At 29.5% G+C, this 23,582-nt stretch overlaps 3 protein-coding genes across 4 annotated transcripts; 1 reads left to right on the top strand and 2 right to left on the bottom strand.

Moving 5' to 3' along the window:
* The first annotated feature begins 28 nt into the window (after positions 1 to 28).
* Cul2 (cullin 2) lies at positions 29 to 10,501 on the top strand. 2 transcript variants are annotated; one of them, XM_074134882.1, is made up of 16 exons: positions 29 to 276; positions 460 to 587; positions 2,457 to 2,562; positions 2,654 to 2,748; positions 2,889 to 2,995; positions 4,009 to 4,190; positions 4,300 to 4,466; positions 5,272 to 5,503; positions 5,604 to 5,774; positions 5,898 to 6,113; positions 6,204 to 6,350; positions 7,010 to 7,087; positions 7,285 to 7,351; positions 7,514 to 7,713; positions 8,030 to 8,245; positions 8,793 to 10,501. In XM_074134882.1, exons 2-16 carry the CDS (start codon positions 469 to 471, stop codon positions 8,919 to 8,921), a joined length of 2,232 nt encoding a protein of 743 aa, XP_073990983.1. In that variant the 5' UTR covers positions 29 to 276; positions 460 to 468; the 3' UTR covers positions 8,922 to 10,501. The 2 variants fall into 2 exon arrangements, with proteins under 2 accessions (XP_073990983.1, XP_073990982.1); XM_074134881.1 differs by having other exon boundaries at positions 438 to 587.
* Positions 10,502 to 12,370: 1,869 nt separating this feature from the next.
* LOC141457677 (homeobox ARX homolog alr-1-like) lies at positions 12,371 to 16,908 on the bottom strand. The gene is made up of 6 exons (XM_074134889.1): positions 16,365 to 16,908; positions 15,803 to 15,914; positions 14,045 to 14,168; positions 13,715 to 13,862; positions 13,571 to 13,618; positions 12,371 to 12,978 (listed from the first exon to the last, which is right to left on the bottom strand). The coding sequence occupies exons 1-6, from the start codon at positions 16,432 to 16,434 to the stop codon at positions 12,809 to 12,811; spliced, it is 672 nt and encodes a 223-aa protein (XP_073990990.1). The 5' UTR covers positions 16,435 to 16,908; the 3' UTR covers positions 12,371 to 12,808.
* A 2,450-nt stretch (positions 16,909 to 19,358) lies between these two features.
* Positions 19,359 to 23,545, bottom strand: PrBP (Prenyl-binding protein). The gene is made up of 5 exons (XM_074134891.1): positions 23,405 to 23,545; positions 22,422 to 22,484; positions 21,433 to 21,568; positions 21,196 to 21,317; positions 19,359 to 21,051 (listed from the first exon to the last, which is right to left on the bottom strand). The coding sequence occupies exons 1-5, from the start codon at positions 23,479 to 23,481 to the stop codon at positions 20,970 to 20,972; spliced, it is 480 nt and encodes a 159-aa protein (XP_073990992.1). The 5' UTR covers positions 23,482 to 23,545; the 3' UTR covers positions 19,359 to 20,969.
* Positions 23,546 to 23,582: the final 37 nt, after the last annotated feature.

The following is a 23,582-nucleotide window of genomic DNA, read 5'->3' as shown; positions in this document are numbered from 1 at the left end:
ATGGGGAAATTAGTTTTTTATTACTACATTGCTGAACCTGTAGTATGATGGCTTGCTAGCTTAGCTGTTTGGAAGTAAAGTGAGGTGACAAAAAGTAGAGCTGAAAGTATAACTGAGTCGAAAATAGTCACTAAAGTTGATAGCTAAGGTGTAAAGTCATTCACGAATATTACGTTCTGTGCGTGTTCATTCTGCACCTCAAAGGAAAATAGAGGAATATCAATTCGTTTTAAATCTTTTAGTTTTATTTTTTTTACAAGTAAACGACCACTCATGGTAACTATAGTTTTTTAAAATTATATTTCGGGTTTCATATATACTTATGGTAGTTATTTGAAAACGATTATTTACAATCATTTTATTCTCAAGCTGTTATTTTTCTTCTGGTTTTTTGGATTTTTGCGGAATAAAAAAAACTATTTTGTGTATGTTTTTAGATAGTATGACATATCTTTGTAGGAATAAAAAATGTCATTAAAACCAAGGAAAGTAGATTTTGATGAAACATGGGACGTACTACAAGAAACTGTTAAAGGTGTTATTACACTTGGTAATGTCCCACGATCTACATGGAATGATCGATTCAGGTAGTCAGATTTTTTTATTTTCTTGGTCTATTTGATTTTGCCTAATTAAAAAAAATCATTATGCTCAACTTACTTTTGATTTTATTATTGTTACAATAGTTGAGAAAGGTTTAAATTGAAGAAGAAATTATAGATAATTTGTCTGTGCCAAATTTCATGTTTGTCTTGCAGAGGACTTCTACCCCTTGTCACAAATAGTATACAAAACAAAGAAAAGAACCTTTACAAGGTTACAAGACAGTTTTAAAATTCGTTTTCTTCTAAGAATTTTATTTTCAATTTATTATTTATGTATGTGACTGTAGAAATATACAGAATATTTGGCGTTTATTTTTGTAACATATAGTTGTTTGGATCAGGAAATTCCCTGTTAACATAATTAAATTCAATATGAGTAAATCTGTCCGATATTATCTAGGTCATATTATAAATAGCTGAATCAAGGATAACTAAACTTTTTTTTCCTTTTAGATTATAACGCAATTTAGTGAATGACTCATTTTCTATATGAGATTTCTAAAATTTAATGTGCAATGATGTTCGTGTTAGCATGACTCAAGCAATTTAATTCTGAGTTTTGTGCCAAAAAATGTTTTGAACCCGTTCTAGAGATCGTTCACATTTGTGAAATAACTAATTATTAGATTAGAAAGTTGGTTATTTTTTCTCTTTGCCCTCATCCCCTGATTAGATTAGAAAGTTACTTGTTTTTTTTTATCTTTTACCGCATCCTCTTCAAAATCAGCGCCCCTATTTTTTTTTGTTTTTTTTCTCAAATGTCTCATTCGAGCAAAGTTGTTGGTTATTGTTATGAAAGTGTAAGAAATAGTAAAAATGGCTACTCTTATGGCGAAAACAACAAACTATTTTCTCACTTTTGCCTAAGTAATTAGGATTTCTAAAAATTAAGAATTAGAATTGAAGAAGTAATTGAAAATAATTGTTGCATGCTACAACAAACAAAACGAAATAGAGGAAGTAGACGTCTCAGCCCGTACAGAAATGCAGTTACACACTTTCTGGAAAAGATTCTTTTGTGCCTAATAATATATGGTTCAAGTTCATATAATTTGGGTTATCTTTATTATCTTGTAAAAAAATCAAACAAAATTCGAGAAAAAAAGATGTTTAATATAATCGAGCTTCCACTCAGTTTTTTTTTTTTTTAAACTCTGAACACGTTTGATAGTTATAAATATTACTTAGACCCATAAAATTCGCTTAGATCGAACATTAGAGGAAAGCTTGACTCCACTTTACTGTAAAACCTCCTTGAAGCTAAGTTCCTGCAAGAACGTTTAAGTTCAATACGACTACATATTTCTATCTAATGTGTATTCAAAGTTTGAAGTAAATCATGGGAACCATTTTTGATATTAAAAAACAGTAAAGTTGACTTCAACTTTAAAGATTTTCTAAAAATTTTGAAATTAGGTTGCATAGTTAATTTTTTATTAAAACCGTACAAGATTCTAAACTGAAACTGAGAAAAGCCCTAGTAGTGTTTCTACTACTTTTCAAGTATGTGTGTAGTAAGTTATACAAAGTTTGAAGAAGGTCACTTTCAAGAAAAATCTGTAACAGGAAAATCTATTTTGTAAAGCGTCCTTTATTTATTTATTTTGTTTATATGTAGGTTTTGACCTAAAGCTTCTTGATGGGTCCCGGTCGAATCTAAACTAAATTATCAATTTTTAGCTTGCTTTAATTTTTCATTGGTTTTCCATGTGTTTAATGAATTATGTGTGTATGTTATGCTACTATGTGTAAAATAGCTTAACTTGTTTAAAACTTCTATCCTAACTCCATATTATTTGCATCTGTCAACTGATTCTGGTCATCTAATATTATTATTTTTCCCCCTTATAGTGATGTGTACTCGTTGTGTGTGGCTTACCCAGAACCTCTTGCAGATCGTTTGTATCAAGAAACCCGACGCTTTCTGATTAACCATGTGAAAAATCTATTAGAAAAGGTTAGATTTTTTTTCAACACTAATGTTTCATTAATGAATATCATTTCCAGAACAGAGAAGTACTATTTCGCTTAATTTATGGTCGTTTCAGGTTGTCTCTGCTGGGGAAAGTAACTTATTAAAAAATTATTATAATGCCTGGAATGAATACAGCCAAGGAATAAATTATCTACATCGGCTTTATCTGTAAGAATAGTGGATTTTGTTAGAATAGTATTTTGAAACTATTTTCTATTTAAAATTTAGTAATGTCTAAAAATTGTATTCCCAGTGTGATAAAAAATAAATAAATATAAGTTAAGAACTATTTTCACCTCTTATTTCAGATATTTGAACCAGCAGCACATTAAAAAGCATAAATTATCTGAAGCCGAAATAGTTTATGGCAACATGACACCAGATGCAGAAGAACAAATGGAAATAGGAGAGCTAGGTGAGAATTTTCCCAAGATTTATTTTCATTTTTGTAACTTGCCTTCAGTTAAATGTTACTTACAGATTTAAAATGTTTAACCAAGATGTTCTAATTTGTTCCTCTGAAAATACCGTATATTCGATTTTCGAAGAAAGATGGTTTATAAAAATTTTCAAAACTTGTCTCAAAATCAAATGCAAATCATTTGTTTTGTTTTCATATTTATATGTGTGAATTCACCTTGGCACAATTGTCCTAAGTCATGTTATTTTCGGTTTACGTCCAAGTGTAAACGTAAAATGTATTTTTAGCTCAAGTTTAATTAGACTTAATTCCGATGACTCCTCAAAATACCAAATTCATATTTTTTTTTATGATGAAATGTATCAAATGAATTTTTTTTTTTTACTTAGAATAGTTCATGATATTCTTAGGGCTAGGGGTGGGTGGTGTAGTGGTTACGAACGAGGATTTGTAAGTGGGAGATCCTTACTACGATCCCGTGTGTAACTAATTTTTAAGAAAAGTATGTGCTTTCGCCCCCGTCCACGACACCTAATCTGACATAATAAGTGATAACTTTTTACTATTCTTAGGGCAGTATATTTCAAGAAAATGTATCTTACTTTTTAGGAGACACATATTTAAACGTGACCTTCGTCAAGTATAAAATTAATGTAGGATGTTCTCTTAATTATTGGTTTAATGAAAAAAGGTTAAAATAATTATAAAAAAAAATTTTTGTTCCTTTTATATTCTAAGATTACAGTAATAATAATAGTAACAATAGCGTTAATGACCTCAACAGTTAAAGCTCTCTCCCAAAACAATAATTGCGGTATCTAACTTAAAATCTATTTGGGTTCCGGTTTTTAAAAGAAACTTAGTTTTTTTTCGTTTACCATTAACCCACCTAAACTTCCTATTTTGAGGAAGTACGAAATAAATTAATTTTTTGTGGTAGGTTTTTATGATGAAAAATGGGAGGGAAGTTATGAAGTGCACAATGAAAATACCTATTTTGGGTTAAGGGTTGGAAATCTGGAAGCGGAACATGATAGAACCACTACAGGCGAGCCTAGTGACTTTACTGTTGGAAGGTATTCATCAGGATAGGGTTGGTGAATCCCAAAATACCTCGACGGAGATTATAAAAGGAGTAATTCATTCTTTCGTTGGCATGCAGGAGTACAAGAAAAAGGGAACTTTAGATGTTAGTATATATTCCTATTTATTTTTTATTTTTATGATTACTTACATTATTTGTGAGACTGATAGATAACGGTATTTTATTTTATTTCTTTTTGTTATTGTTATTCTAGCTCTACAAAAGAGTTTTCGAAGGTCCTTTTCTAGTGGCAACTGGAGAGTATTATAAAAGAGAAGCAAGTCGATATCTTCAAGAGTGTAATGTTAGTCAGTATGTTGAAAAAGTCACGCAAAGGCTCAGCGAAGAGACAATGAGAGGTCATCATTTTCTACATTACAGGTGGATAATATATTCATTTCTTTTACTCAATTGACAGAGAAAAAAAAATGTCTACCACTATCTTTTTTACTTTCATTTTCATTAATAAGAGAAGTATTGCAATAAAAAGTTGCAGAATACTCAATCTGATCTCTCCAAATCTTCGTGTACTGAAGATACAGATGAAGGCCCAACACTTTATTACTAGTATTTTCCTTTAAAAAAAAATGTATTTTTTGATGGATTCTGAGATAACTACTAACCTATCGCTCTTTTCTCGAGAGACATCTTCAGTGTACTGTATGGTTACGTTTAATTTATGTCATAACTGAAGCTTAAGCTGTGTAAAATTCAGTGTTTTTACGAAGTTTGGCTATTAGAATCGTAATTATTGAGCTTAAGATAAAATAGTGTGCATTCACATCAGTTATTGTTTAGTTTTTTAACATGAATTTACCTAATTACCTATTTAGTCTACTTCTTAAATTAGGGCTCCTACATTTTAAATCTAAAAAATGATGTGTATTTATGACAAAATTTCTGAATTCTCTTTCTCTCTCTAAACAAAAAAAAAAAAGTGCAGTTACTTTAGATTTCTCCGTTTATCAAATTTTCTTCAAAGCAATAATAACTTTTTCTTTAACAAACTGATTTCTTTCTCGTTTCTATTTGTAAAATTTTTATGAATATCTAGTTTCTAGGTCATTGAATGTGTATCTAAGAAGAAACGTCACTCTTAATATATAATCTTTTAGATTACTTTGCTTTTACAAATATTAAGAAAAAAAAAAAGACTGCACTTTAAGATAACTAAACATAATTGCAGTTCGTATAACGCAGTAAGAGCAAAATGTGAACAAGAAATGGTAGCTGGTCATTTGGAATTTTTACATAGTGAATGTGAAGCAATGGTACGCGAAGAACGAAGAACAGATTTGGCAAACATGTATCCTCTTCTACATGCCGTACAAAATGGTCTAGGAGTATTGGTTCAACATATTTTATCACATATTACTCAAAAAGGGCTTGAAGCAGTACAAAGGTTGACTGGAGAAAATGTGCGTGCGTTGTAGGCTTTTGCAATAATTTTAAATAATTCAAATTGTATATCACTTTTTTAATTAATTTCTTCTTAAATTGTTTTTACTCTATACACAGATGCACATACAGTTTGTTGAAAGTATGTTAGATGTCCATAAGAAATACAAGGAGCTCATTCAAGATGTATTCAAATCTGATCAGGCCTTTATGGGCGCCTTAGATAAGGCTTGTTCGTCAGTTATCAACTACAAAATCAATCCTAAATTACCTTGTCGTTCTCCAGAATTGGTAACAGTTTTTATGCTCGTAAAATAAACAATAGTTACACGAAAATAGTGTGGTATTTAATTTATCTGTAAAATCTTGAAACTTGTTACTTTTGAGATCTTTGTATTTTGTTTTTTATCTTAGCTAGCTAAATACTGTGATACTCTGTTGAAGAAATCTTCTAAAGGTTCCAGTGAATCGGAAATTGATGATCGTTTGGCCAATTCAATCACAATATTTAAATATATTGATGATAAAGATGTATTTCAAAAATTTTATTCTAGAATGTTGGCAAGAAGATTAATACATCAACAATCACAGTCTATGGATGCCGAAGAAGCTATGATCAACAGGCTCAAGGTAAGCTACTTTAATTTCACTTCCAACAATTTGAAGATATTTCTCATAGCTTCAGTTTTTTGTGATTCCTTCTTTTTTTTTTCTTTTCAGCAAGCGTGTGGTTATGAGTTTACAAATAAACTTCATCGTATGTTCACTGATATTTCTGTGTCAAATGATCTCAACAATAAATTTACTACTTTTCTCAAACAGGATAACATTGATTTAGGAATAAATTTTTCAATTTATGTGCTGCAGGTAAACTGGCTGTTTGTTTTATACAGTCTTATGTGATATGTGAGATGTATGTGTACGTGTTTGCCCGTGGGTTTACATTAACTGTCACACTGGCCATAAGTATTGTATGAGTATTAGAGATGGCAGTAATGATTTCGTTCGGCTGGGGTACCCGCAGAGACGCCTTGATCCCTGTGGAAGTGGTTTGTAGTCCACTGCCCCCCTACGGTCGAATATTACAAGAATGCTATTACTCTTACAAGCCAGTTTTTCTTTTTTTTTGTTTTTTTTTGTTTAGTAAATTGAGCATTGTATCGGAAACGGATTGTGTTTAATATGGTTTATCAAAACTCTCATCAATCCGTTGAAGGTTTATAAGATTTAACTGTTTCTTTTCTCTAGAATCAGGTTACAATTAAAGATCAATATAAAAATTGAATAATAATAAGATTTTAAACAAATAGATTAAAGTAGTAATTAAATACAGAATTAACTTAGGTGGAAAATTTAAAGTGTTATTTTTTTTACTGTCTCTTAATTTTGTTATATCTTACGCTTCAAGGCAATTTTTAAATTGTGAATCAGTTTATATCTGAATATTTTTCAAATATTTTATCACATTCTTTGTAATTTCACTTTGTAACGTCACTATTTAACTTATATTTCATTTACTCACATAGGCTGGTGCTTGGCCTCTTGGACAGACAAATTTAACATCATTTGCTTTACCTCAGGAATTAGTCAAATCTGTCCAAATGGTAAGTATTTTTTGGTTATTAATTCGCTTTATAATAAAAATTACATATATTTATGAATAATTTTTAATATATTTAGCCTGTGTATAATAGAGTTGCAAAATATAATTATTACCAATTTAATTCTTTTAAGTGGGGATTTATAAAAATGAAATTTTTTAGAAATGGAATTTTTGGTTGATAAAATATTATGTTTTCAGTTTGAAAAGTTCTATCATAGTCATTTCAGCGGTAGAAAATTGACTTGGCTACATCATCTTTGTCAAGGTATCTTACAAAATTTATTAAAATATTAAAGAAAAGTTCATATAACTTGTTTTGACTAGTCAATGAATTTATAAATATTAAATTTTGTAATATTTAAATAGTTAACTTTTTTTAACTAATGTTATACAAATTTGTCTGTACGCTTATTTTTCTTTATACTAGGTGAACTGAAACTTGGTTATTTAAAGAAGACCTATATAGTAACAATGCAATTATTCCAGATGGCAATATTATTAATGTTTGAACATTCTGATTCACTTACATGTACCGAAATACAGTCGAATTTACAATTAAATAATGAACAGTTCAATAAACATGCAGCCAGCCTAGTGGATTGCAAATTATTAATATGTTCTACAGAGGTAAGATTACTTTTATAAATAAGGAATTAACTAAATGAGGAAGTGGAAAAATTACTTCTTTCGAAATTTGTAAGAATTGTCACCCTGAAGAAATGACAATAAGTGTTAATTGTTAAAGAAAGCACTAATACTTCTAAGTTGTTATTCAGTGACGTGCTTTAAAGGTATCTCAATTAAGATGTATATGATTATGATCTATCATAATCATATACATCTTAATTTTTGTTTCTAATTACTAACTATGAATTACTATATAATTTCACTTTTTGTCAATGAATACGTACGCTTTTTATAATTTCTTTCTTAAATTTATCAGACTCTATCCGCTGAATCAGTACTGTCATTAAACACGGAATATAGTAACAAAAGGACAAGACTTCGTATAAGCACTGCCATGCAAAAAGAAAGCCCGCAAGAACTGGAACAAACCGTAACTGCCGTGGATGAGGATAGGAAATTATATCTACAAGCAGCGATAGTACGAATCATGAAATCTAGAAAAATACTTAGACATAATGCTTTAATACAGGAGGTAAATTTCTTTTAGAATATTTGTTGAAAATTTCCTATTTCTCCTTCCTTCTGCCCACAGGCGTATCGCTTCAATATGTTTAAATTGTTCGTGTATGGTGATGATGCCATTTTAAATATTAATTCTGAAGTATAAAGGTCTCTTGTCTACTGGAAGTGACTTCCCTCTCAATTACATGCGTCTGCAATGAGAAGAATCACTTCTTAACATAAAGAGAACTTACGGACCCCTAGTACCTTGCCATGTAAAGTAAATATACAGCTGCATCGTTTAGCCAGTCTAAAATGTCTGCCAGCAGTCTGAGATGTAGAATAAACTTAATTTTAATTTTTTTTTTTTTTACAATTGGAGAAGATACTAACGAATCTACAAAAGTAAACTTTGCTAGTAACATAACTGTAATCTGACACTATCCAGCGAATAAGTTACACTGCGGAAAAGTTCAAAGGGATCGTCAACAGTTTGCGATATGCCTGTCTACAGAAGTCTAAAATGTTGTGTTTTCTATGAACCATTTTTAATAATTTATTGCTTTTCTTTTTTTTAGGTTTTGAGTCAATCAAAAGCCTTTGCCCCCGCAATTAGTATGATAAAAAAGTGCATCGAAGCATTAATAGATAAACAGTATATCGAGAGGACGCCAAATTCGTCAGACGAATACAGTTATGTAGCGTAAATGAGCCAAAAACAAAAATAAGGTTTTTTTTTTATTTTAATTTATTTAGGAAACGTTTGAAGAGCGTACCGTATATTCGATCTTTTTACTTCCTAGTTTCGAGATTATTTTTATTTCTTTTTTTAATTTTGTGAACAAAGGAAAAGTCGCTATTCCAGAAAATCAGTTAACGCATTTTTTTTTCTCTCTCTATTTTGTAAATGTGGAACGTAATCCAGAACAATGACTACGAATTTACCATGATTTATATATATATTTTAATATATATTAAAATTACAAGTTGTGATTGGCGTTTTACTCGTTTTACGACTTTTAGAACATTGAAGGAAGTATTGCGTATAACTTTTCAATAAAGTTGTTTAATTATCTAAGTGAAGCGATTTAAATGTACTACATGGAAATGAGGCCACTTACTATCTTTTTTTGTGTTGATGTTGTTTGTGTGAGTTAACACAAAACCAAGAAAAGAAAAACAATTAGTAAATAATGCCAAAAAGGGACTACTATTATTATCCTTGTAGATTATTAAAGTAAATATTTTTGTTTCTTTTTTTGAAAGTGTAAAATAAATACTTTTATTTTATTTTGTAAGAGAAATTGGAATTCTTAAGAAATTATCGCCAGCAATTGTGATTAAATTAGTGATTAAATGAATGTACACATTACACTGCGTGCCAAAGAAATTGCTCCACCAAGAAGGAGTAAGTAATAGGCTTGAAACTGAGATATTTAACTTACATTCTAGGAAATAAATTAATTCAATGGATGGAACGTGGCATACTTGAATTCATGTGAATGGCCCTACGACATGTTCGGTAGGCGTGAAGATTGAACGTTGCAGTATAACTTACTCGCAAAGAAACCCTGTCTTAAATCTTCACGAAAACATTAAAATTATTTACTTTCAATCTCAATAAAATAAAAGTTCTAAGCCTGTAATTTTACTTCTTCCTGGTGGCGCAATTTATTGGGTACTATTTTTTTAGATATTAATTTCTTGGGGGGGGGGGGGGGGATGGACTAAAATAAATATAGTGGACTAGATGTAATCAAATACAATCATTGTATTTTCAATGGCCTAGTTTTTACAAAAATTTGCTTTTTTAAATGTAAAAAAAGAATTAAGACATTGCATTATTATACCTACACTTAGGATAAAAATATTTCATAGTAGGTGTACGCGTTACTTCCTTCATTCTATAATTAATTATATATTTATCTTATGTAAATATTTGTTATTAAAAAAAAAAGAAAGCTTAATTAATAATTGTTCAATAAAAATACTAAAAATAAAAAATAAACTGTAAATTTCTTATTATATATATAATCAAAATATATATAAAAACAAATATATATTTTTTATTCCATAAAATGACGTTCTCAGAAAAGTAAAGTAGTAGTAAAAAAAAGGGCTTTGTTACATTAATTAAGATTCCTAATAAAACTTTTAGTGTATGAAAAACAAAGAAGTGAAATCAACTATTTAAAAAAACAAATGTAATAATTAAGAAGTAAAAATCCATTTATTTGTTTTCAAAGATGTACCAGAGTATTTGCCAATTAAAAAAAAAAGTACCGAATTATTTTTTTTCAATATATTGAAAAGTCACTTGAAATTTTTCTAATAAAATACTTTTCCTTTAATATAAATTTTACTAAAAGGGATCGAAAACAAAAAACACTTTGGTTTCTAACAGTTTCTGTAAACATGGAAATTGTAATCCTAATTTTTGAAAGATGTGAAAAATTAATCCAAAACCGTTCGGAATTAAAAAAAAATTCTGTCCCGCATTACAATTTGTTGACTCAACTAAATCTCTTGTCAAACTGGCTAATCTACCTCTCATGATGGATGAAAGACCGAAACCAGGTAGGGATACAATAAACATGATTACTTTGGCGGATAAAATCAAAGATAAAAAAGAACAAGATAAAGTACTTACTCAATAGACTCACTTATTTTGTATCTTTCTTCTACTGTCCTGCATAATTCTGTTGTAGTGTGCATAATTAAGGCTAAATACTTCTCAATGCAGAACGCTGTTTAGTTGAGAAAGAACTCGAATCTAGGAATAGTGCATTTTAGGAACTTATTCAGTTCGCTGACTCTTTGATCACTTAGTGAGAGATACTGCTTGGTAAAATCTCAGGCGCCAATACTGAAGATGAAGGCCAAAATTAGGGAGTTAACATTCCTTTCGACTCTGTACCTTGAATTAAATGATGTGACCAAGTTTAAAAGATAGAATAGCCAACCAACAACGTGTGCAAAAGCAATAGCGTGTGTAGAGATGTCTGGGTGAACGATTGCCCTAGAAGTTAAATTAGAATTGAAAATTACTGAAACGTAGAACGAACAGGTCAATAAACATGATCGCATCGATAGGAAAAGTGTATGGAAAAACTCGTTGATATTAAATGCTGGTGCACGAATAGCAGCAGCAACAACGGACTTTGAAAGTAATACTTTACAAATCGTGCTAATAAACACGAGCGGAAACCTGAGCAGAAGGGAAGGTTTGAAGAAAAATGGTGAGGTAGAGTATAAAATTAATACTTTTGGGTATGAAAACCGTTTTAAGTAACTGAAACTACACTCATTAATGATCCTAATGACAAAGCCAAAATAAGAGATAAATGTATTAAGATGTTTTTTAGTTGCTTACATTTTTTAAAAAAAGAGTACGTTTCTAGCCTAGTAGGGCACGGGTAGAGGACAACCTTGGAGAGTATGTTGTACTTCTTTCTGAGATTTCTACGATGCAATGATGTTTTTATAAATTTATCCTTATGAATGGTCTAAATTAGCACTATTTAGACCATTAGACTATTACGTCGGAAATGACTTTCGTTCTTGTGGCCATCCATTTTAAAACTTGGAAGTTGATGATGGATCAATGCAGTTTGAAATTCTGCAGGATCTGCACTCTGTTCATTTTAGAGGGCAATAGAAGCAATAGCTTTCATTAAATGTTATAAACATTGCATTATTTGAAAAGATGGGCAAAATCGCTTCTGAATAAACAGCATAAAAATTAAATTACTTTTCCAGAAGAAAGAAAAAATATTACCAATTTCAGTCATTAATTTTTATTCCAAGTTTTTGCCTGGGGACTGTGTTGCCAATAATCAAAAAAATATAATCGTCAATATCATACGGTATTTAATTATTATCAAATTTATGTACGAACACGATAACTGTTGCAAATTACCTAATCCTCAAAATTATTTGCCCACCATATTTTTTTGTTCCATTATTCACAACTTCATCTGTTGCTATTTGCTAAATTGTTTTGTTCATTAAATCGGTTCTAATAAATAAGGGGTAGCGTATGTTTCATAACCCTGAAGAAGATGACGTAGTTCCTAGGTCGAGAGCTTGCAAAAAAAATAAGACTGTAATTGGCAATATTCCATCTTCCTTCTGGATTAATGAATCAGTCACCAAAAACGATGAACAATAAATTGCTTTTATTTAGCTAGAAATTACATATTTTAAGCTGAAGAAAAACAAAAAAAAACTATACAAAATTTGTCACTATACAATCTGATACATGATTTTAAAGAAACAACGCATCCTTTGAGGCACTTTTCTTCAATAAACTGTCATTAAACAAACTTTGATTCTTTTGATTAATGCACTTAATTTATCTGTATTAATAATTTTCTAATAAGAAAAAAATAACAATTTTTTTCGTAAAATAATTTGAACTACATAATTAGTACCATAATTTTAATTATGTAAAATTATCTATAAAAAGGTTTTTCGTGAAATAGAACCAAATTTCATGATAACTTTCTCTAATTCGCGAGAAAATGTAAATCCATCACTAACGAATCTGTTCTTTTATACCAAACAAAATTCTTACCATAGGTAGTGGCAAAAATTATTCTGGTGACATTAGCACATCATCTTGTTTATTTGATGGTTTTAGACGTAATAGTTCCGGATCAATATTTGGTAAAGGCTTATTCACTGAAGTATTGCCCATTGACATACCTCCCCATTCCATACCCAAAAATAATGATCCAACACTATCAGGGCTGAAGCTTCTCACTAAAAAATAAAAATAATTAAATAAATCTAGTGTGATCGATCACCCAAGATGCAAGACTTTATTCAGTAATGATTTTCTTCGAAAAAAGAAATTTCAAAATAGATTCAGAAAAATATAGTTGTTTTTGGGTGAACTGATTGCAAGTTACCAGAAAAGGTAATGCTTACTGTTTGGGAATATTCATTTCCACTTTTTAAATCCTGGCGAAAACATAAATGCCGTGAAGTATTGCACTCAAATTGATCAATGCATCAGTACTGATTGTACTGAAACTATCTTTGGTGAAGCGGAAAGGACCAATAAATAATTAAATAATTATTATTTTGTACGACAGCGCTCGACCTTGAGTCTGCTAAGAAACCTACTTTGAAAAATTACGGAAGCTTGGATATGAGATTCTGCGTCAGCTACCCTACTCCTCAGACCTCTCAACTACCGACTACTATTTTTTTAGGCATCTGGGCATAAGGCCGGGAGTGCGGAAAGAAGGGTCTAACACCAATGAACTCAAACTTAGATTTGTCTTAATGGAATAAAATAATAATGAAAAGCAGAAACTTGGAAATTTAAATCAACAGACGTAGAACATACCTGATAGAGAAGGGTTTACATCAGACACGTTATTAGAACTGCTACAAACTAAAAAAAAAAATTATAAATAGATGTAATTAGAAATATGATAAGAAGGGATGTACTCAACAAAGCTTTAAAGAGAAATTTGGAAAATGTTTTTACCTGGCATATTGACTATACCAACAGTCGGTTGCCCACTAATAGAGAAAGATGCTGCTTGATGTGAATTTGGAATAATTTGCTGCAGTTCTTGCTTTGCTAGAATCTTTTCTTGCTTCCTCCATTTAGCCCTCCGATTCTGAAACCAAACCTGAAAAATATATAGAAGTAAGAAGCTAGTTTTTTTTCTAGACAATGTATCTATTATAATAAATTTCATTATTAATAACCTTAAAATTAATTTACATTTTCTACTTATTAATTGTTACTGTCTTCTAATAAATTATTTTTTAATAATTACAGTAAACTTTCAAAAATCCAGATAATAATTACCTGAACTCTTGCTTCTGTCAAATCTATCCGCATAGCTAATTCTTCCCTGAAGAAGACGTCTGGATAGTGCGTTTTATGAAAGGCTCTTTCCAATTCTTCTAACTGAAAATTACTAAAAGTTGTTCTGAAAACAAAACAAAATTTGTAACTTTTTTGTAAAAATCATGTATTTACATTTTTTATCAAATAAAAGAAAAATTTAGTGACATATAACCAAAATGCTTTCTTTTATAATTACAATGGTTCCAATTTTTTTATACTCAAAATATTAAAATGATTTCACACTAGTGCGATATTATGCATGAAAGTTAAGCCTGCCCAGGCGTTTTATTTATTAGAAAGGAGCTTTGTACAGCCCGTAACTTATTGCAGCCCATCTTCGCTTTGAAACAATGCTACCGCTTTTATCTTTCCAATTGTGAATCCTCTTCAAAATTAGGAATTTTTATATAACATTTGAAAGAACTTAATGCTAATATGAACACTATTAACAGAAAGTATGAGGCACATATGAATCTACACTATAATTATGTTTTATATTTTGTACAGAAATATGTACGTATTACCTTAGACTAGTCGCTCTAAATCAAATTTTTGTTCAGTTCATAAAATAAAAAGCAGAACAGTTTAAATGGGACTCTTAAACATCGAGATCGGGTCACCAACTAAGGAGGAACGAACTTGGGAAAGAGGTATCCAAGCTAGATCTCAAAACTTCTGGTAAGCGGTGTATTTTTTATTTGCAAGAATATTTATCTACAAGAAAAAAATCAGTGAAATTATTTGGCAAACTAGATACACCGCGATTCTAATTGGTCACCATTATTATCAAATCTCAAACGGATGGAGTTACTTGAAAAGAACTGGATGATAAATGCGAGATCAACTTCTCCAGGTACTTTAGACCGCCTTGAAAATGAAATGGAACACAATACTAAAACAAATTAGTAAATTTTATGCATAAAAACGGCACCTATATTAAATAATCGTGGAAAGAATTACGCTAAATTATTTCAAAGAAGGAATTTGTCACCAATTTTGTATTCATCAAATGTTCGTTTTAATAAACATTATAATAAACCTTTAAGCAATTATGTTAAAAGAATTCACTTAAAACTTACGCTGAAAGAAATTTGATGAATCTGATGCAGAAAGTTTTAATCTCTTGACCATGCAGTATCTTCAAGACCCCTAGTTTCCGTTTTAAGTAATTTCCTTTTAGCAAGAATTATTTCACGATCATCATGTTTCCAAAGAAATGATGTTTCGAATAATGGTGATTACGAAAAAATGTTATTTAAATATTTTTTTATAAGGATCAGAAATTGTGTGAGTTGTTCTAATATCCCTATGGTATAAAAGCTAATTATGAATTAAAAAAGGGACACTTCCAGATAAGAAGTTTTTTTAAGGAACTGAATTAACAAGACTTACATTTATTGTTTATGCTTTAAAACGAGCAAGCAAGTACTGAATGCAAATGTATTCAGAGGTAAACTCCTGTATACCTTAGAGAAATGTAAGAACTAAAGAATAAAAAAAAGGGCATTTTTAACTAACAGTATGTGTACTCGTATATACTGCATACCAAGTGAACTTATTACAATAAATACGTGCAGTTTCGCTTACATAATGCAACAAAGTCATCTTTAATGTGCTATTTGCAAATCTCACGAAGAATAAGAAATAAATAATGAAGCAAATTTATATTTATATCGCTATATTGTAGTTGAAATCATATTTCAAGTTTAACAATACCTATAACGTCTTTGTTTTCTTTTTCCACCTTGTGACGATTCAGTTCCATAAGGTGATACGTCTAAACCACTAGTGCTGGGTAAACTTTCATCAATTTGTTCACACTGGTAACCTAAATTTTTTTAAATTTTTTAAATTACAAATTAAGGGGGTAAAGAATAAAAAAATGTTAAATCTAATAAAATAAAAGAGAGACCACTAATTTAACGAAATCCAGTTAAATTGTATTATACAAGTTTTAAATTAAATTTGGATTTTGTTTTGTTTTATACTAATGCATTTACTACTAATTTAATAACTATCCCTACTTTAAAAATGTTTTCTCGCATCATATTATAAACCAGTAAGAAGGAAAAGTAGTGACCATCAGAGTGGAGAATGATTTTCTGTAAGAGTAATGACTTTTTTTTAATCAAACGTTATCAACGATGTTTTATAAAATGAAGTGTGAACATAATGCTTTAAAATGTTGATTTTTTGATAATTATAGATTTTGAAATAAACGCGAAAATGATTTATCATGTAAATCATGAACGAAAGTAGATTAGAAAATAATACTTACTCAATTTATCGGGCGATAGAATTCCATTTAAAAGATGATCACTGTCAAATTCATTATCCATTTCACTCATAATTTAAATTATTTTTCATTGAATTTTATACATTTTAATTTTTTATTTTTAATAAAACTTAGTTAAATTTAATTAGTTCGATTTTTTAACTTATTGAATCCTTAAAAAATAAATTAAACCCCACCCAATATCTCAAAAAATGTTTAATATTTAATTCTAAACTACTCATTGTAAATAGATCACGAACTAATATAATGGATACATACACGCACACAAAAAAATAGTTTCAAACGAATTTCTATTAACTATGGTCTAGAGAGACTAAATGTTTCAGAAACCTTTGAAAATATAAATATAACAGAATAGGGATTGAGTGTGAAACGTTAGACCAGTTGGGGATGTGAAACCATAAAAAAAGAAAATAAGTTAGTTGCATAAGTAAAAAAATTGATTTTATACAAAAATAAAAATAAAAAATAAAATAAATATTTTAAAACATAAAAACATTAAATTTTTTTAAAATTTAAAATCTATTTATTTCAGACAAAAATTTGTTTTCAATTAGATTTTTGCTGAATTTGCCTAAATATTTTTTTTTTTAATATAAATTATATTTGCAGATACTGCATACCTTGCGTAAGTAATTACAATAAATTAATGCAGTTTAGTTTTGTAATGCATACAATATTTAAACTATTTTCAGCTTTTATATTATGTACACAAATTGAACTTATATGAAGATTGATAGTGAAACGTTGTATTACAAAATATTTTTTTGTTTTGTTTTAGTTTTAACCATAATTCTTTGTACAAATAAATAAACAAGTTCAAAAATTAAATAAAATTACCCTGATTGTTCAGCACAAAAGTCTACATCTTAACTTTATTTATATATGGCGTCTCAATGCCGGGGATATGGTATGCTTCAATTTGGGAACACTAAGTTATTTCCTAATTTTTCACTTTCATCAATGAAATAGAACTTCTTTTTTTTTTTGTTGTAAATGGCTTTTATTTTGTCTGAAAACTATTAAGAGAAGGCAGCATGTTTAACATCTATGTTAACGAAATGTGGGCAGAATCATGCTATGGTGAAAATATAGCATGCGGAAACTTATCGAGAAGGAGTAATTGTAGACCCGAAATTCTAGGTTACAGCGCGAGAGAGTTTAGGAAAGATAAGTAGAAGAGTTGCTGATCAGTACCTTCAAAGGAGCTTTTCTGATAGATGATGTCCAACACACAATACAAAACATAATTGACATTTCCGATTGCTTGTGATGAAGTATCACTTATACACAAATAACTTATTTCAGAATTGAGAAAATCATCTTCTAAAAAATGAGCTTAAATTAATAACAAAAGAAATATATTTAGGCCAAGCGTACGTTTTCATTCTGAATGTACAGTAACTTTTTTTTTTTTTATTCTATTTATGGGGAACCACAAATTTATTTCTCTTTAATAAATACTGGACTATTTCTGAATTTCAAGCAAACATGGGCAACTAGAAAAATGTCCATTATTAGAAGGGTACTATTTACAAAAATAAAATCTAGTTTCAAGAATAAACAATGCATAAAATTAATTTTAAACATGTAAATTTCGTCTAGAGAGCAAAAAGTTATGCTAAAGAATTTACTTTCGGATAACAAATTCATAACTGTAAAGTACTGTTGTAAGTACTTGGATAGTGTTAGAATGGTAATTGTTTTAAAAGAAAAACCTTAATGACGCCACTAACAAATCACTGAATTATTTTTTGAATAATGAAAAAGTATCAGTTGTACAACTTTTGTGCTTAACACAATATTTACTTCTCTTACGTATTTAAATTCAAAAGCATAATAAATTTGTTTATTTATTAGTTTTTTAAATAAATATATCCTTTATATTTGTTTTGTTTTTTATTTTTGGACCACGTAATACCTAAATCTTAATAAAATTAATTTGTTTACAGCAAATTTTGTTTAGGTCAATGTTTAAGTGCCATTATATAATTTTTAAGGCACAACAATCCATTCAATATATAAATATGTACAACCTAAACCAAATCTTCAAAAATTTAATGTGAATATAATTGTCCTAAAAAATAATTCATTGCACGAATAAATAAAAATTCTATTTATATAGGTTTTTTTTTTAAATATCTCCATTTTTTGGAATCTTAATTGAAGAGAACTTATTCAAAAATAGTTTATCTAATTAATAATAGCATAAAATGAAAATGCTGAACAATGAATGCCTTTTAATAAAATTATATATTTCTATTTCTCTATTTTCTTTTAATTGTGCGGATTTCTTATTTTGAGATTGGACCAGAAATATATTAAGAAATATGTTTTTATTAATTTTATGTGTCCTCCAGTCTATATCTATCGTAATTCAAAAACGGAAAATTAAATTTTATATTTCTTAAAGGTGTTTGAGAAGGAATCTTTACCAAGTTAATATGTTGGTAGTTAGTAGAAGTATGATATTTCTTACTAAAATTGATAGTTTGAAGAGTGCAATTGTATGGATGGATTTTTAAATTTTTCTGCAATTTTCAAGACTGCCATCAAAGATTTACATTCGAACTTCGACTTAATTTGTGTTGGGCCAGCATTTCGGTTGGACACTTATCCCTCAAGAAGCATTTCTTAAGCGAATTGGGGGAGCTACATCTACTACATAACATCACACTTCTATCAACAGTATCATTTTAATAATATAGTGAACATGTGCAATACTGAAGACCATCATCCATAAGAGAACTCCTATTTGGTTAGTTTTTACTTGGGGAATTGCATTGAATTATCAGCAGATCTATGGAGAAATACAATTTCATTTAGAAGTCCTTTTTTGTTTCTTTCTAATCCCAAATAAAGGGTTAAGAAAAAAAAAAATTAAATAAAAAGACGAAATGGACAAATACTCGATTTTTGTCTATTAACAAATTTAGTCATCATTTTGGCAATTAAGAAATCCAAAATCTCAAAAAATTGGTGCTTTGTTAGATTCAACTATTGTTATTTGAATCATTTGATAATTAACTAACAGTTAAAAATAGTAATAATCATTTCTTGTGTGAAATTACAACTATTATTGTTGTTTATAATCGCTCTAATGATATGTCTTTCACAACATAAAAACATTTTCGAGTTCGCATGAGCCAAAACAAACCATCAAGTAACTATATCACAGTGGAATTTTATATAAATATGTTGGAATGTCAACTCAAAATGATGTTTTTGGTTCCTCTATGAATAGATTATTGCATGAATGTTCGTTTAAATCTAGGCAATAAAAGTTGAACTAACTTTAAATAATATGATAAAGCCAGAACACCATCGAAAATTATTGACATCAGATATCAAACAGAGGTACTTGGTACTTTTAAAACTAATAATTGTAATGGAACCTATTTAAATATGCTTCAAAATAAAGGTAAATTGGTCAAAATGCTGGATTCAAACAGCAGAATTCAGAATTGATGAATGGACAGCGAAAATGATATTTTGTATAAACCATTAGAAAAAAACTAAGTGACCTAACAAAGGCTCTTGAATTATAAAAAAAAGTATGGCATCTGTATTGGTTGTCAAATCAAGTTTGGTCATTGTTATTAGAAGAAAAGGCTAACTGCATCATAGATTTAAATTTCATTATAAAAAAAGATGTAAGTAAACCATAAAATTACATACACATTTTTCTAAATCCCTAACAGTCTGTAGCTTTATGTAAATACACTAGAGGAAGCGTAAGATATGAATGCTTCTCAGAATCCAAGAGCAAAATTAGTTGCATTAAAACCGATAAGAGACAGTAAAGTAATCGCCTATTCATCAAAAGTTATGACAGAATGATTTTAAACTATGAACACACTAAACTAATTGATGCTTCGTTGCTACTTTTTTAATGACAAAACTTCTTCGTTTGTCTTTGATAAATTCTAGTTATTTAGCATACATACCAATAAAAATGGAAACAGTTAACCTAAATAATTTTCTTTTTTGAAGAAGGATAGTTCAGCATTTTCAAATAATTTGAATAATTCACATAGTTTTCCAAAATTGCATTCCTAAGCTATTAAAAACTAACTATCTGCTAAATAACATGTTTCTGTGCAATATGCAATAATTTGTACTATTTATATAAATCACAGTGTTTAAATTATTTACCAAATTACTACAAAACTTTAAAGTACGTCACCGCTGAGAAAATAATTAATGAATAAGCAAATTACTACTCACAAGGAATGTAGTGCAAATTTGTAAGGAACTACAATTGAAAAAAAATTAAGACTACATTCCCTTTACTAATAAAATAAACATTATTCTTTCAATTCTCCAACCAGTGCAAAAAGTGAATGTATTTTTATTTCAATGTTTTGTCTTGCTATTTTAATCAATACTGAATTTAAGTATACTAGAAGACATTATGTGATAGCAGGTTTTTAAACACATTTCTGCTACTTCCTCCAACGTTCAGAAACAATCAGTTGTGAGGAAAGCCACAATTATAAATGTTCTTAGAGTAAACCAATTATTTAATATATCCGACTTTTCTAGTGACTAGATATACAAGCCTTAATATTTTGTTTTTCAAGGAGATCAGATATAATACAGTCTCAATTTAGATTTTGATACCAATAGATCATCATCGAAAAAGCTTGTCTCAATTAATATATTGCCACTGGAAAATAAAAATATGCTTTTTATTCTGTTGCCAATGATGATGCAACTCGCTTACTTTAAAAGGGTATTTATCTCAACTTTGTTCTAATTCTTTAAAATAATTATTATTTCAGAACTATAAGTAAATTATGAAGAAACTCACTTAAGTACGTTCGCTGGCATCATCTGAGATTCAGGAGCTGCTTCAATCAAGGACTGCCAAGTATTTGTCGAATTCGGTATCACGAAACCAAATTCAAAAAACCATTCTTCTAAGCAACGACCCTATAAAAAGAATGAATTTAACAGGCTTAATTACGTATTTAATCCAGGCACTATTTAACACAGCCATCGTGACTTAAACAGACGCCATAAAAATGCGTGTAAAAACAGTGCCAACCTTAAACAGAACTTTCTGCTGAAGTCTAAATTTTTCCATTGGTTCAATTGATGAAAAATTTATCTCCCTTGAAACGGCTCGACATTTAAGGATTTGTTTTGGAACCCTTGCTTCGTGCTCTTTATCAGGTAAAGACCTTTAAAAAAACAAAAAAATCTTAGAGAAACCAACTATTTAAAAAATAAGGCATGTAAAACTGGTTTGACCTTTTATTTCATCTACAGTCTTTCAGAAACTCAAATAATTTTTTTTTTTTAAGGCACCAAAATCCTACTTGCAGCGTGCCCCTAGGAATGTACTGAAATTACGGTCTATTAGCTTAATACCACTTCCAAAAGCAAGCGAAGGAGTATTGGGAGAAAATCCCAGAAACATAGCGACCCAGTATTGAAGGCTTTATGAAACACATAGTTTACATAGCTCCAGCCGACAGTTGTTATTGCAGGCTTTGCATGTTTGAGAAAAATATAGTTTCAAGGCTTCTGACACTGCGGGAAATCTCTAAAGAATGAATTTGCTTCAACTGAGCGTATAATAGTCAGCGGAAATAGTTTTAGCTATAAAGATACGCTATTTCTCTCACGCTTGTGCAAAGAGGCTTTGAAGTGACCAAGAGATGGTCGTTTATTCGTAACGAAAAGGAAAACGCGAACACATCATTTCAGAATGCTTGTGCTAGTTTTTAAAAGATAATTCTCATACGCTGCTAGAAAATGAGAAAATATATTTTTTACCTATAAAAAGTTTGCAGGCACCGTATTTCATTGGATACGCGGCTTGTTGTTTGGTAAAATAGTAACTTATTGCTAGTCTATAGAATGAGTGTGGTACCTTGAGTATTTACGGTTTTCAGAGGCCAATCAGGAATATCGACTGCAGATAAATTCTAACTTCTAGACATATTCTACACTTTCTCTTATTTTCTAATTAAATACAGTGAAAGAGGGAAGAGGGAACAGAAGACATAAATATAAATGTAATAAACTTACAAATCTTCATTTCCTTGCCAAAGAATTTTTCCAGTATCAGCGTCTCTTAAATTCATCCAATTGCTGTGAATATTTCGAATTAAGGACAACAAAAATACATAATTTATATAATACGTACACTGTGGAAACATGTAGCATGTACAAAATTTCCAGAGTCCTAACTGTTACATCGAATATCTTGAGAAAACTTTAATGGTAAGCCGGAGAGTTATATTAGTTCATTGATTATGGAATGTCTGCAGCACCTGGTTTATTATAAGATTATAGGCTCTCTGAAATATCGTGGCCATTCTTTGGGGAACAAAATGATCCGAGTTATTTTCAGTAAACATTAATTTACATTTATCTTTTTCATAATTCACTTCCAAAAACGTTATTTGACAATGTGATAAAAAGTCACTGAACCTTGTCAAGACTGCATCAGAAAATGAATCTAAACAGACAATCTTCTTATATATCAATCAAGAACTTGAAAGTGAATCCTCTCTTTAGCAATTATTAACTTCAATATAATGATCGAGCCTTTAGCTTTTATAGAACGTTATGGTAAAATGTTTTTATTAAAATAATAGAATGGAATTAGTAACAAGTATTAAATATAAAAATTAACAGTGCAAAGCTCTTCGAAAAAAAAATTGATTATTTGTAAAACTGAGTTTCTCTGAAACTAAAGCATTTGAAACTTGTGAATTTAATCATTATTTTTGTTAAACAATAAACTATTTGAAACAATATTTGACTACTGACAAGATATTTCGGTATAAAAATGTTGATCAATAAACACCAGAATTTATTCCACGTCATTAAGTAAATATCAATGAATATTGAATAGCAGCAAAAGAACTTCACAAAAATGAAAATGAAAACAATTACTCAATACAACCAGTAATAAAAATAAAAAAGTGATGAAAAGCACAATGTTTTTAAACGTCCGTTACAAAGAACTCTTTAGAACATTTTACAGTATTGACTCAAAAGGATACACTTGAAAACCATTTAAAATTTCTTGAGCTCTGTGTTCTCTTTCGGGATCAACTTCTAACTCTCGCTCAGCTTCCATATTTCAGGATTTAACAGAGATAAAGCGAAAAAAGGATAAACTCACTTGCTACGATCTTTGGGAGACACAGTGGACAACTAGTTAACCTCCAAACACCAACC

This window comes from Rhodnius prolixus, unplaced genomic scaffold, assembly GCF_049639745.1.
Source record: "Rhodnius prolixus isolate KJV_2025 unplaced genomic scaffold, Rpr scaffold_5, whole genome shotgun sequence".
In the NCBI taxonomy this organism is placed as follows: domain Eukaryota; kingdom Metazoa; phylum Arthropoda; class Insecta; order Hemiptera; family Reduviidae; genus Rhodnius; species Rhodnius prolixus.
This window is presented reverse-complemented; position numbering and strand designations above follow the sequence as displayed.

Excerpts from the sequence above, each read along its gene's own strand:
- Cul2 (XM_074134882.1), top strand. The coding sequence starts at position 469 with ATGTCATTAAAACCAAGGAAAGTAGATTTTGATGAAACATGGGACGTA. Across the intron at positions 2,749-2,888 it reads TATCTACATCGGCTTTATCT|ATATTTGAACCAGCAGCACA; the intron begins GTAAGAATAGTG and ends CTCTTATTTCAG. Across the intron at positions 5,504-5,603 it reads AAAGGTTGACTGGAGAAAAT|ATGCACATACAGTTTGTTGA; the intron begins GTGCGTGCGTTG and ends CTCTATACACAG.
- LOC141457677 (XM_074134889.1), bottom strand. The coding sequence starts at position 16,434 with ATGAGTGAAATGGATAATGAATTTGACAGTGATCATCTTTTAAATGGA. Across the intron at positions 15,915-16,364 it reads TCTATCGCCCGATAAATTGA|GTTACCAGTGTGAACAAATT; the intron begins GTAAGTATTATT and ends AAAAAAATTTAG. Across the intron at positions 12,979-13,570 it reads TGTAAACCCTTCTCTATCAG|TGAGAAGCTTCAGCCCTGAT; the intron begins GTATGTTCTACG and ends TTTATTTTTTAG.
- PrBP (XM_074134891.1), bottom strand. The coding sequence starts at position 23,481 with ATGGAAGCTGAGCGAGAGTTAGAAGTTGATCCCGAAAGAGAACACAGA. Across the intron at positions 22,485-23,404 it reads ATTTTAAATGGTTTTCAAGT|CAATTGGATGAATTTAAGAG; the intron begins GTATCCTTTTGA and ends AAATATTCACAG. Across the intron at positions 21,318-21,432 it reads AGCAGAAAGTTCTGTTTAAG|GGTCGTTGCTTAGAAGAATG; the intron begins GTTGGCACTGTT and ends TTCTTTTTATAG.